The sequence below is a fragment of the Schistocerca piceifrons genome, chromosome 6, assembly GCF_021461385.2.
Source record: "Schistocerca piceifrons isolate TAMUIC-IGC-003096 chromosome 6, iqSchPice1.1, whole genome shotgun sequence".
Classification (NCBI taxonomy): domain Eukaryota; kingdom Metazoa; phylum Arthropoda; class Insecta; order Orthoptera; family Acrididae; genus Schistocerca; species Schistocerca piceifrons.
This window is the reverse complement of record NC_060143.1, coordinates 358,971,013-358,992,130: the sequence shown is the minus strand read 5'-3', so window position 1 is coordinate 358,992,130 and position 21,118 is coordinate 358,971,013. Positions and strand designations below refer to the sequence as shown.

General features: G+C 35.3%; 1 protein-coding gene across 1 annotated transcript in view; it reads right to left on the bottom strand.

Moving 5' to 3' along the window:
• Positions 1 to 21,118, bottom strand: part of LOC124802602 (protein turtle-like) — an 888,421-nt gene that overhangs the window by 39,749 nt on the left and 827,554 nt on the right. Inside the window, exons 13-16 of the mRNA XM_047263481.1 lie at positions 19,434 to 19,502; positions 16,947 to 17,027; positions 5,624 to 5,809; positions 1,921 to 2,148 (exon numbers count right to left, since the gene is read on the bottom strand). Coding sequence (XP_047119437.1) covers positions 1,921 to 2,148; positions 5,624 to 5,809; positions 16,947 to 17,027; positions 19,434 to 19,502 — 564 coding nt within the window. The remainder of the gene's footprint in view (positions 1 to 1,920; positions 2,149 to 5,623; positions 5,810 to 16,946; positions 17,028 to 19,433; positions 19,503 to 21,118) is intronic.

Genomic DNA, 21,118 nt, shown 5'->3' with positions numbered 1-21,118 from the left:
GATTATCCTGCCGTTTAAAGGCAACTTCCCATGGCAAGGGAAAGAGGTTGCTCTGAACCTCTGTCCACTCCTTCACCCTCTTTGATAGACTGCTTGCCAAACAAGGCTTACTCCTTCTACCAGAAGCCTTCAGCTGACACTGCTGTTGGTTTTTATTTCAAATTTAAGCAGTGGTGGGGATCAAACCCGGGGCACAGAATGTTTTGATTATTAGTCAAAGACACTATCCCTAAACCATTGGATTATATTATCAAGCTTAAAAGAGCATTCTGTAGTATACTGAGATGTGTTTCAAACTAATTCACTCACATGTACTGTCAGTAGTAGTCCTTGTCTCTACTACATTACGGTTCTGACAATGTAAGAACAGTCAGTAGCAATCAGAGTAGGGGCCAATGCATATATTATTAAGCTACAGGTAACAACAATATCAGGTTGATGATGGAATGATTCATGAGTTCTTTGACACCAAAATATTTCTTTTATTTTGCACTCCTTATGATGCATATCACTATCACCATCATCACATCTGTGGTACAGAATAAAATTAAGACAAGGTATAGAACAGTTTTCTGTAAAATGATGCAATAAGCTGAGTTACATACCCGAACTGATACATAGTATCTAGTCAACTGTAAACATTCTCCATCAATATTAGCGCTCAAATTGGCTCATGCCATACAGTATGTTACAAAGTAAACAATTTTTGCCCGAAGGTGTCATTAAAGGCATCATCAATGCCAGAACAAAAAATGTCTGTGACAAGCGAAAGCTTATTTCAAATACTGTGTAAGTCACTGTTACATATTCTACAGCATTTAAATAATGCAGTACATTTTACAGGACGCGTATAGATGTAGACATACAAATTGATACACCTTGTGTAGAGTGAGTTTGGACATGATGTTAAGGGGGAATGTTTAAAACTGACTAGATGTAGTGTACCACTTAATGTATGTACTCAACGTACTGCATAATTGTACAGCATCATTCTACAGAAAGCTGTTCGCCATCATGTCTTACATTATATTTTGTACCACAGATCTGATGATGGTGATACCAAAATGTACTATATCGAGTGAGTAATAAAAGAACTATTTTGGCGACAAAGATGAATAATTTATTAGTGGCAAAAATGGTCACAGATCCCCTAGAGGACTTCTTGTCTAAACTAATGACATAAGTTTTCTTTTTAAGACAGCGGAACTAAAAATATACACAAAATCATAAACTATGAAAAATTTGCAGTATTAATTATTTACAATTACCTTAATATTTCTGAATTCTGGAAGCTATGGTGGTACCAGGCTTCCATAAATATAAATATCAGGAAATATTAAGAATTATTCTGATTGTGTATGGCTGAATTTTAAAATTCCAGGACATCTGAGTTATTCCTGTACTGCTCTCATGATAAAGACATCCAATACCTATAAAGTATTCTTATATTGCATATCCAAGATAATTCCTAAACTCAGTTTTTATTCCAGAGTGTTCTTGTCTAAAATCTGTAGAGTCACTGTTTTCATCTTCATAGCCATGGGGAATGAAAGATGTGATTGCATAGTGTCATGTGAGGGTGATGCAAAATAAGTTTACAAGATAATGACAAAAATATATTAGAAAAAATGTAGCTCAAGAAATTCTCAAGAACAATAACTGTAAAATGTTCATCTTACTTTGCGGAGTATAAAGAAATAAATCTACAGATTTATCATAAGAATGTTATACAGTAGTATGAGACTACAGTTACTCAAATAAAACAAAGCATAGAAACAGTTTCTACATCTACTTCTTTATTATCTAAATTTTACTGAATCAATGTTTGATGAGCTATTTTATTATATTTAGCTTAGAAGTCTGTTGAATAATAATGTTTTGAAAGAAAAATAAATAAGATCTTATTTCTTTTCTGCTCACCCTTTTCTTGTTTCCGACGCTTCCTCTTGTTGCATATTTTAACAGCACATACTGACAATATGATTGCAACAATGAAGAACAGTATCCCTCCAACAACACCTGCTGTGATTGCCTTGTGTTTTACACGAGCAGGCACAGGGTACTTGACTTCATCACTACTCTCATAGCTACGGAATGAATTGGCCAGGACTCTGAAGTGATATGTTCGTCCACCAACCAAGTTCTTAACTGAAAGTAGGAATAAACCATATGTTGTAAGAAGTAACATACATGCAAAATGGGCCACGCTAGAAGAAACATAAATGTACAGAAAAATGTAGATTTGAGGAAGTGCAAATACTGACAATTAGAAAGGTCATTTTTCTTACAGTTGTCATAGTGATTTGTCTCGGAAAATTTTAAAAGTGCCATGTAAAAGCAAATGGCAAGTTCTAGTGTCTCTTGCCAAAACAGGAGGAGGATTGTTGTAGTTGTGCTTTGAAATGAACATTGGTCGTCAGTAAAACAACTAATTTTGAGGCCCTCTATCAAATCTGTCATCTAAATTTCAAAATGAATATAATTTAAAAGATGAATCTTTCTGTTTAAATATTTGATAACAGAAGATACTGCAGAAATACAAAATGAAAATCAAAAATTATTTTTAAAAATATGGTTAATATTCATTAATGGAATGGAATATCTCAGTTACTAAAAAAGAGAAATTTGAATCATTAAGCAATGGTAGCACCTCTCAGAGAGAGGTAGAATTGAAAATTCTTTTTTGTCAGTCATGGCTGTGTTGGGGAAAGCAGCTACATGTGATTAAAATGATGATGAGCCATATACTTATATAAATGTCAAGTTTAAATGGTAAGCAAACAACAATTAAGTGGTGTAATTAGGAAAGCAAAATTTCTTTCCAAATGTTTCCCAACTAACAATTATAATGTTAAGTTACAGCTTTTTTAAAGAAACTTTAGTCATAGTTAATGTGGGTGTAAGTAGAGTATCTCTTTAAAGAGACTAGCATACAGAAGCAATTGGAATGTAGCCCTCTATCAGCTAATTTATAACCCACTCCTTCACACTGGATCCATTGACTATTGTGTGTGAAAGAATAAATGAATCACCAAAAAATTCTCATTTAGAGATTATGCAGAATTTACATCCCAGAGTCCAATTATTTGGATAAATTATAGGATTGACTAATGTAGTATTCTTTTTCTTTGTTTCTGGATATCTTGGGATTATCAGCATCCAGCCCAATGTCTGTCAGTAACCTGTTACAGAGGTTCTACTAGAATATAAAACTCCATTCTGGAAAAAAAGTCCTTCTAGAATATGACTATCAATTGTACAGTTCCTAATTACTAACTACCAGTGTCATGATGGAGTTTGTATACAGACAACACATAAGGGTAAGAACTGATAGGTCCCCCAAGAGGCTTTTACAAGCTGTTAAGTTAACAACTTTGTTCAAGAATCTTAATGTACATATCTGCAGAATAAATTATGTTTTGCTCTCAGTGTCATGTCCTATATTGTTATACCATAGGACAGAACTGAGTGAAAGAATAAAAGTATGGCAGCAATCGCATCTGTAGATCAAAATTTTTTTTTAACTTATCCACATGCTGGTGTCATGTCAGATTATTACTTGTTAAGATGCAAAGAAATTTCATATACTAAGCCTCATCCACCTTACGGCCATTGATCTAGTCTTCTGGTTACTGTAAATGCTTTTGAATTGTTTGGAACTGTATAATATGAGTCTTCATAAGATCAAGAGTTACAGCATTTGCTATGAAACAGTTGTAAGCCTGTTCCATTATTGTCTTGGCGGTATCTGACAAGAAAGTGTTTCAGTCCTTTATCAATACACTAATAACATCAGCAAAAACCATAGTTTTTGAAGAGTCATTCAATGTCTTCACTACAGGAATGGGTGAAACACTGACCTACAGGGACTGAATAATTTAGTGGCTCATCATTCAGTGTTTAACCTCATTCCTGACATATCATTTGTTAATGTGACATTCTGTTTCCTGTAGTGAAGCTACAACTACATCTATGCAAGAGAAAAGCATTTAATGCCATAACATTTTAATTTCTCTAGCAATGTCTCTAGGGTAAGGGAGTCCAGTGAACACAGCTTGGTAAGAAGTTTCTGTTTATACGCAGGATTTAGCTTTGATCTGGTTCTCATATGCTTCTTCAAAGCAAATTGTACTACTGTTTACAAACTTATTCTAAGTTTTTGTGTAAATATTAGTGCATTTGTATTGTATGAGCTAAATTTTGGGAGTTGTAAAAATTAGTAGTGCAGCAGTGGTACTTACAGTGTGTAAAGTGATTGTTTAGGTTGGTGTTATACTCTTTGTAGTGTAGATAAACACTGATTAAAAACAGACATATGCTGCACCTGTTGTGTGCGGGTGCAGGAGAAATTGGTCACGGTCCATAAACAGTTGGAAGCTGTACAGGTTACGGTCAAAAGGCTTCAGGCTGTTGCCCTCCTACGGAATTTTCAGACCTTGAATCCAGATATTCAGATAATTTTTAGAAAGAATGGATGATGAAAATGTTTTTAACTTGGTTTTGAACTGTTTGGGATTCCCAGTATCTTGCAGTATGTTATTTGGCAGTTAACTGAATAATTTTGCAACAGAGTACATAACTGTACTTACTTATGCAAATTATTCCAGATGATAATTCCGTAACAAAATGAGTGAAAATATGCAAAACAGGCCAATATTCTTGTCTTATGGCCAACAAAATGAGAGCTGCTACTAAGGGCAAAACATGCTGAAATGAGCTTCGTCATTTTTATTTATTGAAGTGCTGACTTCATTTTAACTAATTATCTAAGTGGATACCAAAGAATATTACGCAAGGAGTTTTGTTTAGTGCATGACCATTAATGTTTACTTCTGATGCTTACAGGTCAGTTTTGCATATTTGAAATTGCATAATATGAGTCTTTGTGGAATTCAAACAAAGTGTTAGCCGTCAACCACTTTTGGGACCTGTTCAGCTGTCATCTTGGCTTTGTCTACAAGTTGTTTTTGGACCATTAATTGTATCATCAACAAACACACTGTTTTTGAACAATTCTTTGAAAGATCATTTATGTGGTTTAAGAATAAGAGTGCACCTAGTATCAATCCTTGTCAGACTCCACATGTTATGTTCTCCCCTTTCAAACCTGTGACACAGTCTGTCAGCGGGTCCTTCTGCTTTTTGTTATGACAGTAAGACTTCATCCCTGAGAGGGAGGGATTTAATGACATAAAACTTTAGTTTGCCAAACAGGATTTCATGATCAACACAATCAAAGACTTTGGTTAGGTCATAAAGTACATCAACAGGATACTTTTTCTTGTTTTGCTCTTCTGATGGTGTATGCCATGTCTGCTCAAGTTCTTTAATAATTGATGCAGCATTTGCTACCACTGTATGGATGTAGTCACTGAATTTGATGCCGACTCATTTGAAAGTGTCACCATTTCTGCCAGGGCTACTTTCTGTGGGGTCAATTTCATTTGGATCACAATTTTTGTTTGTGTCTTTTTTAATAATGTACCATATCATTTTTACCTTACTCTTAGAATGTTTTACTTTTTTGAGCACAGTGTCTGCATTTTGCTTTTAAGTGACAAAATATAAAAGTATAGCATTCAGGAAAAAATCATTATAGAGAATGATTATGACTGCTACTCACCAAGGTAAGAAGTTTCCTCTGGACGAATCTGACCTTTGTTTAAGGTTTTCCAAGCTGCATCTGTGCGGTACTTAATAGTATAGTACTGTACAAGATGGGCCCTTTCTAAAGGTGCTTGCCATGTTATAAGAAAACCATTGCCTACTTCCGTCACTGTCACATTGCGTGGTGGTCCAGGTTTTGGCCCTGCTTATTACACATAGAGAAATTCATGTTTTGATAGCCTATCAAATTAGTGAAATGCTAACAATATTTTTCAGCACACTGAAAACTTACATTCTATACAAGTGAGTTAATCAGTCATTAACAGAAAGCTGTACTACAAGTGATAACTTTCTTAGATGAGAAAAAAGAAGCAGCTGACTACAGTACTTCATGTAAAACAATAGGTTGTGTGAGCTATTTTAAAACTGACCACTTACTAATTGAGAAAACATAAATACAGTGCTCAAAAGAATTAGGAATACATGATTTTTGGCATCTGCCACCCTGTACTGAGCAATAATTGAGGACTAGGTACATTACCAAATTATACATTTATCTTTCAAAAATTAAGTTCACAACAAAACATCATTACATGTAAAAAAGAACTGAAATGTCTGAGAGGTGTCAAAAACCAGGTGAAAACAATCACACATCCTGTCATTCTAGGTGCTTTACATTGGACTTCAAGAGCTTTAATAATATTTATGCCTCCCTTGAGCATTTGTTACTGCCTGATACCTACATGGCACGCTCTGTATATGTCTAAAGAGGTCATCCGTGGTATCTGTTCCCATCTTCAATGAGAGCCCATGAGAGTTCTTGGAGAGTCTGAGAAGGAACAGGATGACTGTGAACACATTTGTCAAGCATGTCTCACAAATGCATAATAGCGTTTAGGTTGGGACTCACTGCCGCCCATACTGTTCCTTCAATGTCCAGGCTTCGAGAAACATCCCTGCTGATGCCTGTCACTTGGGCCCTGGCATTAAAGGTAATTCAGGGCCACCACCACATGGTCCAACAGGATCTGTTGATGTATTGCCTGGTGGTAAGGCAGCCACAAACAATCACAAGATCAGTACGGCTGTCAACACTGAAGCCTCCCCACATCACAGAACTTTGAAAATTGATGGACAGATCTGTGAATAACACTTTTCACCAGTGACAAAGTTGCTAGTTGACATTGGAATTGCAGAACTGAAGATGAGCTGTGAGATGCTGTCGTGTCAAGCGTGGTACTCGAACAGGACATCTGGGCTGTAAGATCCTTTCTTGTAACCTGTTCATTGCACTCTGACCTCATACAGCAGCTCCAGTGGCCTTTTTGAGATCATATTGCAGTGCTTTGGTGGTAGACATATGATGCTATAACACGAAGCTGTACAGATATCGGTCTTTGTGTGGAATCAACAACCTTGTCCAACTCACCTTGTATACTGACTTGTCACACTTAGTGTGTCCACAACCTATGGATGACACATGGAGAGGCGTTGGCATCTGCAACAACATGACTGAAAGTCCAGCCTTTTAGGATCAAACAGACTGACTTGCAATCTACATGGCATTAAGGTGTTACTTTACAAGTGCTTGGTTGAATACAACATCCACAAATGACAACTGCCATCTCACTAGAAAATTAAGGAGATGCTAGTACTCACTTCCCTCTGAGGACTTGTCTGACAATTTAATGCATAACACAGTCAATAATAGATTGTCTATGTTGAAAGTAAAGATTTCAAGCCATGCACCACAAGTACTCCCTGTATAAAAATGGATGTAATGTACTGGGTGTTGATGCACGTTCCCATAAATTCTTTTGAACAGCGTTAGTTAACTCTTTGACCTGATATACTGCATGTCTCAGCAAAATATTTCCTTTCCATTTTGCCAATATTCAGCACCGTCTACAGTTATTTACAAGTAACAAGAGAATGCTCACTTTCTGCAGCAACCTATGCATAAACACCATGATTTATGGGACACAGAATAAATGGAAAATATGTTATACAATCCCACAGATGATGAGGTCATTAGTGACAAAGCACAAAGCAAACAACAATGGGAAATTGAACTGGCCATAGTTTCATTAACTGAACCATGCCACTCCTTGCTTGGTTTAAGAAATATAAATCTAGATTGGAATTTGAAACAGTCTCCTACATAATACAAGGGAAAAAAGACTTTATCAAACTGAAAATAATATTAATTAAGCAAAATAATTGTGCTGATTGACAGTTCTACCAGTTTCTGATGAAATATTTATATACTGCGAATGAAAACGCGTGACAGTGGTGTACTATTCTACAATATTTATAATTTTCTTTTACAAACTGGTTTTCAGTTGTTACCCCATCATCAGATGCAAAGACGTGTAGCGGCAAAATTTTTGGAATCAAAGATTTTAAACTAGTGCATTTATAGGATACCTCAGTTCATTTCCAAAGGTGACAGTCGTTAATGTTTGATTTAGGGCTAAGACAAGAGGAATTATTTCAGTGAAAAATGCGATGAAAACGTACTGAATTTAGATAAAATATATGACACATTAAATAATGAATTATACAACAAACTGCAACAACTGTTCTGAGAAGAAAATAAGTAGAACAGTAAACTTTGGTGATATGTTCTAAGTGAGAGGCTGAACAAAATAATCTTGTCCAATCAGGTCTAATATTACAAACAGCTAAGATATACAAGTAAGATTAAGTGGAGAGTCAAGTGCTTTCACATAGTAGAAATTATTTTTCAGCAAAATCCATGTCATGACATGCCTGGAATACAGCACACTATAACAGCCTATATTAAATCTCACTACAGCGTGACTGTTATTTCACAAGCGCATTATTTGTCATTATCTGTTAGAGAGAAGGAAAAAATGTCACAAAATGGCCTACAATTTCTTTTAATTTCAATTTGTACTTAGGATTTTAGTTGGCATTAGCAGATTTATTCTCATTTCATTCCAAATTATTTCTTAGGTTCCAAGCAGGATGGAATTCTCAAGATGTAACGAAAATAATTTCTGCACAAGAAATCAGAACTACAAGGCTATTTCTTTTAACAAAAAAGTAGTTCTCTCAAGAACTTGACACAACAAATAGCAATGGTAGATAAAAGTAATGTAATAGTTATAAAAGTTTTGTGTTTAATAATACTCTCTCTTTTAAAAATTTTACATCAATAAGATAGTATCAGTATTGTAAATAGCTCACACTCACACATATAGGGAACCTCAAAAAATAAAAGGCTGTTTAAAAATGAACATTCAAAGAATCAAGTACTGAATAAGGACATTAAGTCATTTTTAGAATTTCCATCACTTGTTGCTAGAATGCTTTCTGTTTTGGCTTGCCATTAATTTAAGCAAATTTGCAATTGAGACTAGAGATAATATCCGACTGAAGAGAACTCCTGCATAAAGAAACATCATCACTTGTTGCAAGAATGCTTTCTGTTTTGGTTTGCTATTAATGTCATCTGACATACATAAAAGTTCCCTTCATAAAATATATTATTGGAATAATCAAGTTAAGATACGTATTTAATGTTATTTTTATGCTCATGTGGTAGATAAGAGCATGAGTACTCAGAAACTAAGTAAAACATGTGATTCTTTCTTCCCACTCTGATATTGGATACATTTGCATTTTCTTAAAATTTATCCAGTGCACCTCTAATAGCCTCTATTTTATACTGAACATGTCACCTGACAGAGTTATGAAATGCATAAAATTTTAATTCTTTAAGGATAGATATGCCAAGAAAGATTTCTCCTATAGTGAAAAGTGTAATAAGATCATAAAACCGAGACACTGTAGTTTTTTTATTTACACCATTTCTACAGTTACCTTTACATGCTGTAATTACTGAAGTATGTTATGTTCAAACATTATTTCATTACTATGATCTGCAACATTTTCATGCAGACAAACATTTTCCTAATACTTAAAGAAAAATTAGTTTATTGATTTGATCTGAATATAGCATCAGTTTTTACCCAAAGAAGTACCATTTCATGCACGTGCAGAGGTCACTCTATGTTTATCTATGTTGAATGTGCAAATATGTTTCACAAACCGACCCCAGGAGGAACATGCAAACTCTAAAACATTTTTAATATATATAAGCAAATGAGAATTAAGCTAACATCTCCAGACCTAGTTCCACAGGAGATTTGGTAAAAGAAATTTAATGGAGGACAGGATGTGCTAATGAAAGATGACAGTGTTCATAAACTGATACGAGTCACTGAACACATACACACTGAGGAATTAAACTTGAAATAAATGTTATATAAAATGAATTAAAAATAACCTAACCAGATGACAGAACCAAGAGCATTATGCTGTTTTTACAACCAGTAGTTTGACAACAAAGTAGAAATGGTTTTCTTTTTTGTAAAATTATCCCTATAGATGAAAAAGCCTATGCTAGTTCAATAAATTCCCATTTTGCATTCAAATACAACAACAATTCAAGTTTAGATATAGTGCTCCTAACCGAGGCATGAGTTTTTGTGTTTTACGAGTGTCTTCACTGCACAAATATAAAACTTATGAATATAAATATTACTGATATTTGCAATCAAAGAGGGACATGATAATGAAGACTAATGACTAGGAAAGACTATGTTGCCAGTGACACATTGCAAACTTACAATCATTTCCATGGTCAGACAAACAAAAGTTCTGACTGGCCTTTAGGGGGAGTATTTCACATATGTTTATGAGGCATGGCTGCAACCAGTAATGTTGAAATTATATTCATACCAACTATGTAACAGAATGTAAAGATGAGATGTGCACGTAGTAGTTTTATCACAGTATCAAAAATTCATAAAAAGAGCTTTGAGTAAAGAGATAGTGAGTAGTAGTAGTTTTTTTAAACAAACAGGAAGAAATAATGATCCAACTGGAAATAATTTTTATTTAAATGTGAATTTTGATGGTTTCTTGAGTGATTATAAGCAAAGAGTCTGAGCAAGCTTATTACTGATGTGGAATAAGACTGAGGAAGAATAACCTGTCATTATAGCTGAAGAAAAATGAATCTGTCATAACAAAGGAGTGGAATTCCAAATAAAAGGATACATAGTGTATGTATGATACTTCTTCCTAATCAGTTTATTTCAGATCAACAATTATTTCATTCCTAAAGATCTATAAATAGACAAGAGTGCTTGCTGACTTGAGAATCAGAATGGACCCATTTTCTCACCCCATCCTAGCAACTATTGTGATGGATTCAGCTTCAAAACTCCTGAATTTTAAAATTTTGGCTGTAGTAATCTATTGGCACTTAGACAATTTTTCTTACGACTTATGTGTCAGTTTCTAACCTAGATTATTTGTACTTTCCTATATATCTTTCTCTCCAGACGAAGCTGCTGCAGTTTCAAAAAGATTGAGGTTCAATGAATTCTTCCATTGATTCTTATTTCACAGGCCCTCTTCCAGTGTATTGGCAGGTGATAATTAGACACTCATATCTCACCCCATGTTATGTTGGTGTAGGATTGGGATGTCATGTGACATAAATTAGAGAAATTCTACATCATCATCATCATCATAAGGCAAGAAGATCTGCACTTTATGCACAAACTGAATGGAGACCTATGGAATTCTACTTAAACTATATATATTAGCTTAGCACTGGGATCTGAGAAGCACCTTTGACATCTGATAGTCCATAAAAGGGAAAAAATCTAATCTACACCTCTAAGCGGTAATGAGCATTGTATAACGTGGCCAAATAAGTATGAGTCAGATGATTTTTGGGACAAACAGTTCACTTTTACTTACAATGATGGAGGACATTGTCTTGTCGTAAGTGGGAGAAATCATCCAAGAAACAAATGTATAGCATCAAATAGACAATAAAAAGAAGGCAGTGGGAGACTACAGTATTAAGGGTTCATCAGAACATCCACAGTCCAGCTGAACTACGGTTCTCCACAGCAAACATGTACTGCTGTGACAATAGAACCAATTTGTGATTACGACAGTCAGAACTCCTGCAAGCTCTATGACAGTTGATTGTGCACAGGTGAAAGAGGTAAGAAGATAACTTATACATATCTAATTCTACATCTACATGACTACCCTGCAATTCACACTTAAGCGTTTGGCAGAGATTTCTTAAAACCACCTACAACCTATTTCTCTACCATCCCACTCTCAAAAAGCACTGGGGAAAAATGAACACTTAAATATTTCTGTATGAGCTCTGATTTCTCTTATTTTATTATGTAGATCATTTCTCCCTAAGCAGGTTGGTGACAATAAAATATTTTCACATTCAGAGGAGAATGATGGTGACCGAAAGTTCACGAGAAGTTCTCACCACAACACAAAAGTCTTTGTTTTAATGATTGCCATCCCAATGCTCTTATCATACCTGTGATACTCCATTTTCCATTTTGCGATAATATAAAATGAGCTATCTTCTTTGAACTTTTTCGATTTCCTCAATCAATCATATCTGGTATGGACCAACGAAGTACAGTAATAGCAGAGAACGAACAGGTTTAGTGTAGGCAGTTTCTTTAGCAGACCTGTTGCATCTTCTAAGCGTTCTGCCAATAAAGCATAGTCTTTGGTTTGCCTTCCCCACATCATCATCATCATCATCATCATCTATGTGATTGTTCCAATATTAAGTTGTTCATAATTGTAATTCCTAGGTATTTAACTGAACTGACAGCATTTAAATTTGTGTGATTTATTGTGTAACCAAAATTTAATGGATTCCTTTTTGTACTCGTGTGGATTATCTCACACTTTTCCTTACTAAGAGACAATTGGTACTTTTTACACCAAACAGATATTGTGCCTAAGTCATTTTACAACTGATTTTGATCTTCTAATGCCTTTAGTAGACGTAAATGACAGTACCATCTGAAAACAACCTAAGAGGGCTGATCAGATTATCTCCTAAATCGTTTATATAGTTTAGGGAGAGCAGGGTGCCCGTAACACTTCCTTGGGGAATGCTGGATATCAATTCTGTTTTACTCGATGACTTTCCATCAACTAATACAAACTGTGACCTTTCCGACAGGAAATCACAAATCCAGTCACACACCTGAAACAATATTCCATAGGCACACAACTAGATTAGAAGTCTTTTGTGAGAAATGGTGCCAAAAGCCTGGAAATTCAAAAATATGGAATCAATTTGGTGCTTGGAATGTGAGACAAGGAGCAGGAAAGAAAACTATGAAATGTGAACAATGAAATAGAAGACAATAAGCAGAACATACTTGAACTTAGTGAAAACTGAATAGAAAGAGAAGTTACAGTGGTGATTTCGAGACTGCGTAATAAGTATCTGAAAGCGAAGAGCGACATACTGTACAAATAATTTATAGAAGAAATTATAAAAAGCTTTTCATCAATGTAATATTAATGTAAAATGAAGGTGAGATCCTGTCAACATAATGCAAATGTACATCCACATCTGCATCTACATTTATACTCCGCAAGCCACCCAACGGTGTGTGGCGGAGGGCACTTTACGTGCCACTGTCATTAACTCCATTTTCTGTTCCAGTCGCGTATGGTTCGCGGGAAGAACGACTGTCTGAAAGCCTCCGTGCGTGCTCGAATTTCTCTAATTTTACATTCGTGATCTCCTTGGGAGGTATAAGTAGGGGGAAGCAATATATTCGATACCTCATCCAGAAACGCACCCTCTCGAAACCTAGTGAGCAAGTTACACTGTGATGCAGAGCGCCTCTCTTGCAGAGTCTGCCACTTGAGTTTGCTAAACATCTCCGTAACGCTATCACGGTTACCAAATAACCCTGTGACGAAACGCGTAGCTCTTCTTTGGATCTTCTCTATCTCCTCCGTCAACCCGATCTGGTACGGATCCCACACTGATGAGCAATACTCAAGTATAGGTCGAACAAGTGTTTTGTAAGCCACCTCCTTTGTTGATGGACTACATTTTCTAAGGACTCTCCCAATGAATCTCAACCTGGTACCCGCCTTACCAACAATTAATTTTGTATGATCATTCCACTTCAAATCGTTCTGCACGCATACTCCCAGATATTTTACAGAAGTAACTGCTACCAGTGTTTGTTCTGCTATCATATAATCATACAATAAAGGATCCTTCTTTCTATGTATTTGCAATACATTACATTTGCCTATGTTAAGGGTCAGTTGCCACTCCCTGCACCAAGTGCCTATCTGCTGCAGATCTTCCTGCATTTGGCTACAATTTTCTAATGCTGCAACTTCTCTGTATACTAAAGCATCATTCGCAAAAAGCCGCATGGAACTTCCGACACTATCTACTACGTCATTTATATATAGTGTGAAAAGCAATGGTCCCATAACACTCCCCTGTGGCACGCCAGAGGTTACTTTAACGTCTGTAGACATCTCTCCATTGATAACAACATGCTGTGTTCTGTTTGTTAAAAACTCTTCAATACAGCCACACAGCTGGTCTGATATTCCGTAGGTTCTTACTTTGTTTATCAGGCGACAGTGCGGAACTGTATCGAACCTCAGATGAGGAAGCAGTGGATGAGATTTTCAACACAGCAGAGGTGATGGAAGAAATTGGAAAATGAAATGTGATTAATATTACAATGCGTGAATTCAGCAGCATTATTGCAATGAGAAATAGTGGGAAGGGTGGAGTATATGGCCTTGTCTACTCCGTTCACTGTACATTAGGTAATAAATGATTGAGCTACCTGCACCATGGAGACCCCTACCAGCCACAACAAGAAGCAGAAACTTACAGCTGGAAATATGATTAACTTTTAGTCTCATTGTGTTGGTAAAAAAGTGCCTCTGGTTTCTGTCTTTGTTCACGTAGAAGTTACAGTCTTGTGAAATCAGGTGAATACTGGATGTTTCAAAATAAATATTAGCGTTTCAAAGCTTTGTAGCAATGGGGGCAAAGGCACTGCAACATACGGAGGTTTCAATCAGTCCTGGAAGCGTGCACGGATAACTGAGATGGTCAGAGTGACACTCACAATGAGTGACAAATCAGAGTTCAAGTCCTCGTTCATTACAAATTCTCATGTGTCACCAACAGGTATGATTTCCTAACACAGTTGTCAAAAATATCTACAACAGCGGCAAAATTTCATGAAATTACTACAGTTGTAGATTGGTTGCCACTAATGTCTGTTCCCTCAGACATACATGAATGTCAGAAGGAACAGATATTGTAATAACTTGTAGCATTTATTTCAACTTACTGTTATAAACAGAACATCAAATGAAAGAACAACTCAAACAGTTTCTTCTACATGTGTTCAGTGTGAGCACCATTCATCACATGGCACATGTTGAGTCAACAGGTGAGTTCTTTCCAAACCTTGATCACTGCGTCTGGAGTAACTGTTGCAACAATGTTATTACTAAATCAGGTGAATAAGTTGGTAGCACATACACATACACATGATGTTTTGTGAACCCCAAATGTAAAAATCACATGGCGTCAGATGGGGTGAATGTCAAGTTCTTTCATTCAGCTCCTTGCCAACAATCGAATGGTCAGGTAGAATGTCGTTTAACCAGTTGCATACTGGGTTAGGTCATTGAGGCACCACATCATCTTGCTGTCAAATGAGTTCTGTAGATCACCTTCTTCCAATCAACAGAAGAGCCACAGTTCTAGCACAACAAGATAAAAAACACCACTTAAGATCACTTCACCAAAAAAGAGGGAATCTCACTGAAGCTGCACCACCTTGTGGGGATTTGCGACCCCCAGATGCATCATTATGTATGTTCACATTTCCACTTAGGTGAAATGATGATTCGTCACTGAAGGCAACCAATCCAAAAATCTTCATTGTCATGCAACAATGTTTGCTTGCAAAGTTGATACATAAACTGTAGGCTTAGAACTCCAACAACTGTAAACAATAAGGATGTAGTTGAAAGTGTATCCTTAAAAGTCTCCACAGAGATATCACGGAAATTGCTAGTTCACAAATAGCCTCCTGACTAATTTCTTAGGGCTATGTGTGAAAGATTCTCTTCTCATTCAACATGTCTTCAATTACTCTTGGTTGTCCTGTACTCTTCTCTTTGCAAAGAGAATCAGAGTAGTCAAACATTATCACAACGGAACTTAATACAGAACACATTATATTGTGAGAACAGATTCAGTCATTGCAAACTGTAAAACACAAAGAGCTTTCTATTCACTAGTTGTCATCTTGCCTACTGGCACTTTCTAACGGATGACACAGAAAACAGTACATGTGCACAGGTATATAAACAAAGCTCTCTGAGTGGTTCTTTCATTTGCTGTATTATTTATAATTGTAATCTGATTTGATCCATTATAAATGGTTTTTGAAAGCCTGCGACTGTAGATACAATAGGTTTGTTTATAAATAAATAAATCTTCTGCTACCAGTCACGATTTTCTTTATTTTACTATTCGCACGACGCGTTTCGAGAAATAATTCCCATTTTCAAGTGCGTTTTTTTGATGTGTGTTAAACCATTTCTTTTGATGTTGTCAGTGTGTGTGAGTCTGCTTCATTTTGTTGACTTTTAAGTTTTCTAATGGTCCATTTGTGTAGAGAGTCACACACACTTAACATCACACACAACTTGTACATTTTACACATCGAAAATATCTTATATAAATATAAGAAAATCGTGACTGGTAGCAGAAGATTTATTTATTTATAAACAAACCTATTATAATTGTAAGTTGAATGTAATGAATGCTATACAAAGCCTTGAAACTTTGATATTAATTTTGAAACACCTGGTATTTTTTAAATGGCCTGTACCATCATGACAATGAAGCATAGTGTTAATAATTGAATTAGTATTAATAATTGACTTAAGTCCTCTGAAAGCTCAAACTCAGCAATCTTACAGTCTATGGACAGTCTACCTTTGGCATATGAACAATTATGTATAACCTTTGTTGTCCGTATTCACCAATGAACAGAACAGATTTGGTGAGAACAATGAATGCACAACAGTGATGAATGGTGTGCTACAATTTTTCTTTTCATTCGTTGTTCAAAATCTTTGTGACAAGTAGGTTTAAAGGATGATATATATCAGTATTTGTAACAAGCAGACTTTTGCAGCTGATGAAATGAACATATATTTTTGTTAAAAAGGAGTGATTAGTTCCACTATTTTTTAGCAGCATAGAATACAAACATACTCTAAGCATAACTGAAAGTTAAGACAAACAAGTACATAATGTTATGTTGGCAATCTTCTCAGGACAGGTAATCTTTAAAGAATTATATTGGAAATACACAATACATAACTAAACATATTAAAACAAAATTAAATCAAATTAAAATTGAAAATTAAGCAAGTACCTTTGGGGCGCAGGACCGGTGGGAAATAAGAAGCTCCTGTGGAATCAGTTGGAAAGACAATAACACTATAATCAAAAATGTCTGGAATGAAATAAAACAGTGAAATAAAGGCAATGATGAGCAACAAAAAGTAATAACAAGAATATAAATAAGGCTAAAAGATATTTATATAAAATATAGTACATAACTTTAAACAAAGCAAAAACAGCAAATAAAATGAGCTTTAAGTGCATTGGTAGTCTTTCCAGCATGCACTTTTGTCTACAAAATGCTGTGTTATCAGTTTCCTCATCCTTACACCTGACAATCTATGGGTCAGCCTGAAATTCTCTTATGAGAGCGTTACAGATATAATTGTGATAATGGTACACACTTATTACAAAGGAAGGTTGAGTGACATGATTCTCCATGAAAGTTTCATTATCATATAATCAGTTTCCTTTTGCACATCAATTCTACAAATACTTTAATAGAAATAGAATTCAAAGAGAAACTAAATACAAGTACTTCTTTGTAACTGTTCATGTACTTTTTGTGTTGCTTATCAGGCAATAATATGGAATTTCACAATGCATAAAATACACACACACACACACACACACACACACACACACACACACACACACAACATTGGCATTTTACTCAGTGGAATTGATGGTGTTTCTGCATTTCAGTGACTGTGACAAGAATGATATTCATTTTTCTTGATAGTTTGTGGATATAACAGACTATCACTGTTGCAACTTATCATGACTCCTATACATATCAGATATTGTATGATAGTTACTGGAAGTTGACAAATGAAGCTCACTTTTTATATGTGTGGTTTAACACATAAAACACATATCAGCATAAATTCTTCTAGTATCTTTCCAAAGAGATAAATACTTTGTGAACTTACAATATAAAATAATAAATATTCTTTCTCCTGGAGAAACTTGAACTTGGTATGTAGTAAAAAACATAATCTTATATTCAGTTTATTTCCCTCATCGTGCATTTTCTTCCCCACTTACCCTTTTCCCATCATCAATCTGGATGGTTTGATGTAGCCTGCCACTACTTCCTCTCCTATACCAACCTCTTCACATAGAGTAACTTTCTTTACAATTTTTACTCTCAACAGCTCACTGTAGTATCATTGAAGTTATTCCCTGATGTCTTCTACACGTCTTAAAATCATCCCGTCCCTTCTTCTTGTCAGTGTTTTCCACACTTTTTTTCCTACCCAGTTCTTCAGAGAACATCCTCGTTTCTTATTTTATCAGTCAAACTCATTTTCAACATCCTTCAATAATACCACACCTTGTACACTTTAATTGTCTCCTTTTCTGGTTTTTCTTACAATCCTTGATTCACTTCTGCACAATGTTTTGCTCCAGATGTACATTTTCAGAAATTTATTCCTCAAAATAAGGTCAATGATGATACCAGCAGACTTCTTTTGGCCAAAGATGCCCTCCCCTCCTTTCATGTGCTAGTCTGCTATTTCATGTCATCAATCAGTCGAAGTATTTCTTCTGTTTCCCATGGTTTCTTCATTGTTACCTTCCTTACACCAATATTTGCACAAATTCTGTGATTGCACCTTTAGAGATGTCCATTCCTCTTCAACTGAACAGTCTGCTGTTTTATTCATTATCATAGTATCTACAGCCTCATATAACTTCAAACACATCTTGTCATTCCTCAGTATTTCAGTATCCTACTTCTTTCCACATTGATTCTTCAAGATGATTGTCTTAAATTTCAATCCACAGTTCCTCATTATGAAAATGTAATTTGGCACTATATCTGCTCCTGCACTTGCCTTACAATCCAATATCTGCTTTCTGAAGCTCTGTCTCACAGTACAGTACTCCAATTGATATCTTCCCATGTCTCCAGGTCTTTTCCAACCATAACTCCTCCTCCTGTGATTTATGAATAGTCTATTTGCTATTGCTGGCTGGTGTTTATGGCAAACTCTACTAGTCTCTTTCCTCTCTCATTCCTTCTACCAAGCCCATATTCTCCCACAATGCTATATTCTACTCCTTTGTCTACCACAGCATTCCAGCCCCTCATGATTATTAGATTATCAGCTCCCCCTGAATAGTGGGTTATCTGTTCTATGCCCTCATATACTATCTAGCACAATAAATGGTTCTTGAAATATAACTCCTTTTGTTCTCTTCCTCTTAAATGACAAATTAGATAGTTTCTGGCCATTTGTGTGCAATATAGTGAAATCCTGATAAAAAAATTCTTATATGGTGAAGAGTGTGGTTTAATTCATGTAATTTTTTTAAAAAGGTATATATTTAGCAGCTCCTACAGATAAGCATAAAGGGAAATAATGTATGTATCATAATGAACGTTATGGTTTTCACTCATCCACTGCAACTACAACATGCATACAAAACATACAATGAATGCTGCACATGCTCACAGAAATATGCATCTACAAAGAGGTAACTATCTTACAATACTCATATAGATCCTTACCAGAAGGTGGAGAAAATGGAAAGTCTGTTCCTGATATTTGATTTACACGTATAGTTGGTATGCCCTGATCTGCATCATTTGAAGGAAATGAGAAGACAGTCAGAGTACAGAAAAAATCAATCTATGGAGATAAACTAAAATATTTAGTTTCACTACAAACATAATTATCATTAATATTTTTACAAGTAGTACTGATGATACTGGAGTTTCAAAAGACAACATACTTGAAATCTGAGTTGATTATTTTACTGATACATACTAAAATGGATAGACTGTAGCATATTTAGTAAAATGAAAGATTTATCAGTGTTAGCATTTTCAATCTCATGGCTGAAATAGTTAAAGAAACAGTTAATAGTATAAATAAGGAAATAACTGAATAAATGTGAGTGTTTATTATGTCACTCAAAAGCTGCCTCTCAAATGCAGACAGTTTAAAAGAAAATCACCTTACTTTTAGCTGACATTGTTGTCATTTAACAGCAGTATTGCTGAATTACACTTATGCAAAGTAACATGCAAACATTCTTAGTATTCATTTCATAAATAATTGTAGTAGTGACACATTTCAGTCATAAAACTCAACTGAAATGATACTACATTTTTTTTATACAAATGTGTAAGTACCATTAAGAGGAACTAGAGAATGATTGCAGCTGCCCCACTCAGTTTTTCTTTATTGCATATTTTTTCCAATTGTGAGCAGCACATGAACAACGAAGGTAGAGATAAGAAAGCTTAAGCCGCACGTGTTTAAGAAATCAAATTTAATGTCAGGGAGCCATTACAAATTTGTGCTACTTTGTTAAGTTGTTAGTAGTCGTAACATTTACATTCCATGTGTCTGTAGGGCCCCACGCGTGAGTAAATGGATCACTTTGAAATTGCCTGCAACCAACTGCTCACTTCAATCCCACCACACAAGGTTATTTACCAAGCAATTTCAGTCAGTATTTTGAACAACAATGTTGTCAAGAGGTTCTGCTATGTACAATCAACTGCTATGTTTAACAGCAGTGGTAGCTGATCTGTGTATTTCGACTTAAAAAAAAAAGTGTTATCAATAGCATTTCTGCTGGTTTCCATTAGTCTTGTAAAAGCATGAAGGAGAAACTATATGAAATGACAAGGTATTTAAGTACAGCCATAGAGTAGATGTGCAGTACACATTTAAATTAAAATGTACATTTAATATTGCCTCTTAATAACACACCTAGTTGTTTCATAAATAATAAAAAAATCAGCAGCTGGAGGCTGGTATATTGTGATTGTTACTATGAACTTCCCATGATTTTGTATTTCTACAGCACAAGATTAAAAATGCTGCTGACACCAAAACATAAGAGAATGAATGTTTTACGTTTGTATTTCTTTTTAATGTAAGTGACAACTCCCCCTTAAACTTCACCTTTTAGACTAGTTCACCCTCCTTGAATAATTATAAATTTTTATGTAAGGTTCATATGCCACATAGGCACAGTGGAAACCACTTAACCTCACTTAATATCGAAACAAATGTGTCACAGCCAAGCAATAATATTTCATTGCATTTAACTCATCAGTCTGCTTGAGAATTAAAAGCCATCAGCAACTGAGCACTGCAATCTTGGATTTGCCCACAAATTTGTGATTAGTAGACAGATTTTTCTGATCTGTTGCTCATGTGTGAGGACCTTAATAAAACT